This window comes from Rhincodon typus, chromosome 8 (assembly GCF_021869965.1).
Source record: "Rhincodon typus isolate 14 chromosome 8, sRhiTyp1.1, whole genome shotgun sequence".
NCBI classification, from domain to species: domain Eukaryota; kingdom Metazoa; phylum Chordata; class Chondrichthyes; order Orectolobiformes; family Rhincodontidae; genus Rhincodon; species Rhincodon typus.
In genome coordinates, this window is record NC_063339.1 from 80,923,589 (window position 1) to 80,931,197 (window position 7,609).

General features: G+C 43.3%; 1 protein-coding gene across 2 annotated transcripts in view; it reads left to right on the top strand.

Moving 5' to 3' along the window:
• LOC109922958 (BRD4-interacting chromatin-remodeling complex-associated protein-like) overlaps window positions 1-7,042 on the top strand; it is a 75,133-nt gene extending 68,091 nt beyond the window's left edge. For both annotated transcript variants that reach the window (XM_048600350.1, XM_048600351.1), the window contains one exon: window positions 1,344-7,042. In XM_048600350.1, the coding sequence (XP_048456307.1) occupies window positions 1,344-2,329 (986 nt within the window). In that variant the 3' untranslated portion in view covers window positions 2,330-7,042. The remainder of the gene's footprint in view (window positions 1-1,343) is intronic.
• Window positions 7,043-7,609: the final 567 nt, after the last annotated feature.

Below are 7,609 nucleotides of genomic sequence, written 5' to 3' on the forward strand. Positions count from 1 at the left end.
TATCCTTATACTCAATGCCCCTTCCAATGAAGGCAAACATGCCATAAGCGTTTTTTACTACTTTATCTACCTGTGCTGCCACCTTTAGTGATCTGTGGTCCTGCGCACCCGGATCTCTCTGCATACCCATACCCCTAAGGGTTCTGCCATTCCTTGTATGATTTCCACCTGTACTTGACCTTCCAAAATGCATCACCTTGCTTTTTTCCGGATTAAATTCCATCTGCCAATTTTCTGCCCATGCCTCCAAACTGATCCATATCTTGCTGTAACCTCTGACAATCCTTCTCACTATCCATAACTCCACCATTTTATTTGTATCATCCGCAAACTTATTAATTACAAGGCTGTGTTTTCCTCCAAATCATTTATTTAGATCATGAACATCAGAGGTCCCAGCACTGGTCACTGTGGAACACCACTAGTTACAGCTGTCCATTCCAAAAAGCATCCCTCCACCGTTACCCTCTGTCTCCTATGATTAAGCCAGTTCTGTATCCATCTTGCCAATTTATCCCTGATACCATGTGACTTTACCTTTTGTACCAGTCTGCCATGAGGAATAGAATGGATGGGGAGAAACTGTTTGCATTGATGGAAGGATCGAGAACAAGTGGTCACAGATTTAAAAGAAGGTGAAACATTTTCACAGAAGGAGTAGCTGCGATCTGGAATGCACTGCCTGAGAGTGTGGGGTTCAATCAAGGCCTTCAAGAGGGAATTGGATTTCTATCTGAAAAGGCAGAATGTGTGAGGGAGAAGGTGGGGGAAATACCAGAAGACAAAGTGTCCATTCAGGGAGCTCGTGCAGACACGATGGGCTGAATGAACTCTGAATTCTGTGATTCAGTTGTCAAATCCTTCCATAACTTTGTCCCTCCCATTCTCTTTGACTGCCCCACAACCTCCTGAAATTTCCCAATTTCTCTCGCCCCACACCCCCAGTTACTTCACCAGTGGTTACCTTGATTTTAGTTGTAGAGTTCTTAGCCTCTGAAATTCCCTGCCTAAATATTTGTGCCTTGCTTTTTTAAGACTCTCCTTAAAACGAATTTCTAATATCATATACCAAGGATATTGGGAATTGTGTGGGAAGAAGGCATTGAGGTAGATGATCAGCAATGAGATAGAATGGGAGAAGAGACTGAAGGGGCTGAAAGGCCTACTTTTGCTCCTGTGTTAATATTCAGGTCAAACGTTGTCTGATTTGAAATATCTTGGAATGTTTTATATGTGCTAAAGACACTGAATAAATGTACGATATTATGTTGTTTCTAAATGCATTTATTTTGAACATCCATGGACTGTTGGGGAATGTTTGTTTGGTTTGTTTGGTTTTTTAGATGCGTACATCATGTCGGTTTTCAAACCAAGGATTGCCACCACTCTGCCCATCGCTTCTAGGCCAAACCTAGCCCTCGACCGGGAGGTTCAGTGTTCACCACAGACCCCGCTGAAGACGTACGTTGCCAGCAGCCGAGGTGGCCTCAAGCTGAAGATAAGGCAGGAGGTTGCCCACAACCCGGAGTTGGAGCAGCTATGGCGTCCCGGCACCCAGGCAAGCCCAGCCCCTACAGGCCCCTTTGCTCTCAGAGCTAATCCCCCAAGACAAACCAATGGCGAGGTAGGCCGCAAACTCCCTGCACCAGCTGAGAAACAGCACCTTGGGCCCAGAGAGACACGGGAATCTAGGGGCTGTCTTACAGACCTCGGGAAATCCCGGAGGAATCTTCCCTCCAACAGCGCTCCCGGTTTGGGGCCTGACCAAAGTAAAACGTCACCGCTGCTGCTGCCGCCGGTCAGCACCCACTTTCACGGATCACCAGAGCATAACGTGAACCAACAAACCACCACCATCAAGCCTGGCCCAGGAGACCGTCCAGCTCTGGCCTTGTCTTCACATAACCCCCATGTCCAGAGTATGCTTCATCTCCAAGTGGACAGGCAGGAGTCAGGGAGGACAGGTGCTGACACCAGTGACCAGCTGAAAGCTGGCTCTGTGGGTGACCTCCACCTCCCACAGCCCAAACGTCGCAAGTGTGACTCAGTGGACAATGGCAATGTCTTGGGCCACAGCCCCCAGGACAGAGCACTGAGCGCTCACCTGCAGAGTGCCATCAACAGCCTCCTGGACCTGCAGAGGCTCCAGAGCTCGGAGCCTAGGACTGTCACTGTCCAGAAAGGTGATCGCAACCTCCATCCCTTCGCACCTCCGGCTTCCTCAGTGGATCTCCTCCAGTCGGACCCTGATAGTGGGCTTGCTGAAGTGACAACCTCCACTTTGGAAGAAGCGGTAAACAGTATCCTAGGGACTGAGGAAAGACTGTAAGATGGGAAGTATAGGCTGGAACTGGAGCACCGTTTAAAATTGAGATTGGTACACAATGTTGTGTGCCTTAAATACAGAAAGTTACAGTAACAAGTGTTACAACAGTTACTTGGACAGTGCCTAAACAGATTATTGTACAAAACCAGTTACATAGCAAGAGGTCATAACATCTTGTAATTTCTAGAAGGTGGCTGGTACTCTTGAAACTGTTGTACAGTTGAGTTATTTATTAATAGTGAAGACTTGCAGACTTATCAGATGGTTATACTCCTCAATGACTGTCCGTTAAATGTTATGCAAAGAGAGGACTAGATTAGGTGTCAAAACCTTTTCTTTATTAAGGCACTGGCTGACTCCTCACAGTTGTCTGGCAATATTGACCTCTGGTCATTGTAGCCCAAGCTCATTCCTTGGACTCCAATCGTATAGGTAGGCACCATTGTGCACCCCTTGTTTTGTACTGTTGTACTGAGTATTTTCTTCCACTGTTGAAGGATAGTAGTCAGCCTTGGTTTTTGCAGGGCTTTCAAACAAATCAAGATTTTTCACAAACTGGTGGGACCTGTTTCTTGCTGAATATTGCGCTGGGTGTATGCACAGTACTGATGAAGTTGTGCTTGAATCATCTTGAAATGTGTTCACAGAGCTTGTGTGAACAGAGGAAGTCTATTCCGCAAGGACTAAGTGTATGATTATCAAGAGTTGGCCATTGATAAAGGCTAAAAATCCTCTCCATGTGAATTGTTGCAAAAACACAACTTAATTTTAAGATATATATTTCTTTTGACGAGTTTGTTCTACTGATTGTATTTAATTTCAGAGTTATTGTATTATTTTTCAAAATTGTCTTGCACTTATTCAGGATCAGGTGATTTCAGTTTAACAACCAGGTACTATCACTTTGCAATAAAACAGTGTACAGTTTTATGAAGGCTCCTAAGATGCTGCTTGGCCTGCTGTGTTCATCCAGCTCTGCACCTTGTTATCTACAGTTTTATGAAATTCACTTCAGACTTTAAGGTTCTCGATCTTTTATTCAAATTGCCACAGAGACCTCTCTCTTCATTTCCACCTCAAAAGAGTACCTAACACACAGTATTTGTCAACTTAATGAGGCTATCATATATTGGCACTTTTTCAAGCACAATTTGGGAAGGAAGGCACTTTGACCTTACTCGAAAAGGAGTCAAAATCCGAATGTTAGTCAATTTTTACAAATACCATTAAATATTTTAAGCTGAGAAAGATCCCATCTGTAAAAATAAAACTCACACGGGGTAGACTGGTTTCTTCATGTAAGTGTGTTCCAAAGTAAAAATGGATTATTAAACATTATAATTTTGATTAAATAATCACTGCAAGTTTAAACCAAATCACTTAGTGCCTAAAGTTATTTGTATTATTAATTTTTTTTGTTGACAGTTTAATGTAACTAGCATAAAATGCAAAAGGTATGTATATTTTGTTAAAAATGGTGTGTAGATTTTGTTAAAAAGGGTTCTATTAACACTTCCAGGACCCTACATCCTTCACTCCAATAGATCAAAGAGAAAAGTAGCTGTGATTTAAGAAATGTCAATTCATTCTGTGCTGTCAATCACTCTCTCACACCAGCCAAATGTTGATTGACCCTCACCTGGGATAAGTGTATTGCTAATGCCCCCACAATGGGGAGGTGGGTGTTTATCTTCTGATTGTTAATATTGGCAGTGTGCCGCTACCCCACCTAACCACCACCCACCCCTGCCATTGAGTGACCAAAGTGCCTACCAGTTTAAGTGATTGGCTGCTCTTAAAAAGGAGCAATTGGTGTCTTTGGTCTTGACTGGTCAAGGGATCGTGGCTGTGCAGAACCTCCCAGCCCACAGCCCCACAGATGATGGATGAGAGAAGCCCTAACGAAGGTAAATGTGTCAGAAGGTCTCAGGAAAGGTAGGAGTCGCCCACTGACATAATCGGCACCTCTGCCTGTCAGGGGACCACTGTCTGTGATCACATCACTTCCCCCCCATTCAAATCTCTGCAGTCACCCCACCCCCTCTCCCTCCCCCACTATCCTGAGGAACGTTGATGATTATATCACAAGTGTTGATGGACGAGCACTTGTTTTGGACTGAGATTTAAAGTGAATATGAGAAAAGCTTTTCCACTCAGTGAGTAGTTAGGGTATGGAATGCATTGCCTGGAAATGTGGTGGAGGCAGATTCAATTGAGGTTTTCAAGAGGGCAGTGTTGCTCAGGGATACGTGGAAAAGGCAGGAGATTAGCACTAGGTAATAGAACCAGCGCAGCATGATGGGCTAAATGGACCTTTTCTGCACCATAACAGTACTAAAGTTGAGAATGAACCTCTTCACTTTTGGCTGTTAGTGAGGCAATTTAGTTTTTTTGTGTGATGCTTATTTCCCATGTTCTTCTAGCAATTTCTCAGGTGCTTTGCGCTGAACTGATCAGTACAGACTTTCTCATATTTGACTCAAGCAACCTTATCTTAAATAGTACTGTTTAAAAATCTGACAAATTCAATTTCTTTTGTTGAAGAGATCGAGTGTCCTGTGTTTCAGCTGCCTATTTCCCTGATTGTTATACTAGTACATTGTGAGCTGAGGAAGAGATTTCCGATGTAAGTCTGACTGATAATTTTGTAAACCTGTTGTTAAAGAAGCAGTTGGTTATTTCCAAATATCCGACACACACACAATCTTCTCCATTGCAAAATAAAGACCATAGTCCCCTCAGAACCTCAGGATATCGTGAAGTCCTTTTCACAGTTGATAAAGTATGTTTTGATGTGTGGTCACTGTTGCAGTCTAGGAGACGCAGCAACCAATTTGCCACCACTAAGCTCCCCACAAATCACCGAATGACCAGATTAATCTGCTTTGGTGATATTAATGGGAGGAAGATGCAGGCCAGGAAATCACTCCTGCTTTTTGAATCATGCTGTGAGATCTTTTATACTGACCTAAGAGGGAAGACAGGGCCTGGGGCTAATGTTCCATCTGAGAGATGGCACCTCCAACAGTGCAACAGCACCCCCTCAGTCTATAATGTACAGTCGAGCCTCAAGATTAAGGCTTGATCCATAAACCTCTGCCTCAAGGACAAGAGTACAACTGCTAATCTATGGCTGCCATTTCTCACAGAAGTGGTTGATCAAACAAAACAGAAGCTCCCACCTTAGCTCTTTGGTGTACCTTATCTATAGTGTGTTCCACATAGAGGGGAGGACAGCAAGCACAAAGTTAATATTTTAAAGCCCTCCATTTCATATTACTTTTTAAAAAATCAGAGTTGGTTTACAAAAATACTCACGTCTGTTCAGGACAAAATAAGATCCTGGCGGGTCACTTATGGAGGCACGTTCTGATTGTACCTTCGGTTGTGTTCTTGTGACAGTTGTTGGGTTCCTTGAGTGTGACTGTGGCAGCGTTGCGACAGAGCCTTGGCCCAGGGTCAGTGCACATGCTCAGTTAAAGCACTGTCTGGTTGGTGTTAGTGATGGGATAAGACCTTGCTCCCACTTGATGTAGCAGATGGTCACGTCTGAATTCAGGAACAAGGCAGAGCCCTGCAGCTTTTGAGGCAGCGATAGACTGCGAGGAAGGTCTGATGACCCAGCTCCCATTTCACTCCGAACCACTGTATGTTTAGCTTGTTGTTTCCATTGACCTATTTAACTTTCTCATTCCGGTCATCAAACTGTTGAATTCGACAAAACATTTGTCATAAAATCATACAGCACAGAGAGAAGCCATTCATCTGACAATGCCCCGTGCTGGCCCTTTTATCAATCCAGTTAGTACGACCTCCCTGCACTTGGCTGTAATCAGTATTTCTTGTTTTCATTTTCAACAAGATTATCCAGCTCCTTATTGCATCATCCTTCCAGAGAGTACAAGCAAGATCACACCTTTCAGTGTAAACGCTAAAACGTTTCCTCAGGAAAGGTATAGACTAGTTAGGGCTCTGAAGGAGGCCATTTGGCCTATCAAGTTCATGGTGACTCTCTGTAGAGCAATCCAGTCCCATTTCCCTGTCTATTAACTCCCCAGGCTGTTTTCCCGCTACTTGCAGTTTTTAATTGAAAACCCAAAGGAATGTCATGGTTTGTCCCTTGTGCTTGTAATGCACACTCTGAGCATGTTCTCAACACTGTTTATAACATGATGTGAATCTGAGTGTGTGTGAGAGTGCGTTACTAGCAGTAACTATCTAACAGATAACGGAGACTCTAACTTGGATTTGCAAGCAGGTGGAATGATGTCACAAAAGATTTAACTTATATTTAGCGTCTCTCCTAAGCTGGATTCTGCAGTGATGCACCCCTTCAGGACTAACTATGTGCTTGTACCCTGGGTGCAGTTTGTGCTGGTACCTCTAATTATGTCGGTGCACTCCAATGTGTCAGTGTTCAGTCACAGACATATAGACTGGTTAATCTTCAGGTAGAATTTGTGTGTTTTGCTTAATACTTCCACTGCATATTGAGCCATAAAGCTACATCAGTTGTGTATATATAATTGATGAATGCATTTTATTACTTTGTACAGCAAGCCAAGTCTTTTCAGTCAGCTTAGAGGCCTTACTCGGAACACATGGGACTATTGATAGTGGGTGACCAGATCTTTCATTGTTTCGTAGGCTGTATAGTATTAAATCTCTTACCTAAAGCAAATAAACATTTTGTATACATTTTTATTAAACTATTTATTAAAGTACCATTTTTTAATAAATGAGGAAAATACAAAAGATAAATTTTCTGAGTTGATGATTTTATTGTTGCCATTGAAATTGCTTTTAATGTTTAACTTCTCAAAACTTTCCAGCTTGGCATGACTACCCGCTAGGACCGATTTTTTTTTTTTCTTCTCTATTCACACATGGGACTTGGGTGTTGCTAGCTAGCCAGCCAGCATTTATTACCAGTCCCCAATTGCCCTTGTGAGGTGGTGGTTAGCTGCCCTCTTGAACCACTGCAGTTCAGGTGGCGTAGATAGGAACCACATTGCCCTTAGGCAGTGAATTCCAGAATTTTGACCCGGCAACAGTGAAGGAATGGCAATATATCTCCAAGTCAGGATAGCAAATGGCTTGGAAGGAACTTGCAGGAGGTGTTGTTCCCATGTATCTGCTGCCCTTCTAGATTGAAGTGGTTGTAGGTTTGGAAGGCATCTAAGGATCTTTGGTGAATTTCTGCAGTTGATCTTTCAGATAATACACACTGCTGCTACTCAATGTCAATTGTGGAGGGAGTGGATGTTGTGGTTGTGGTGCCAA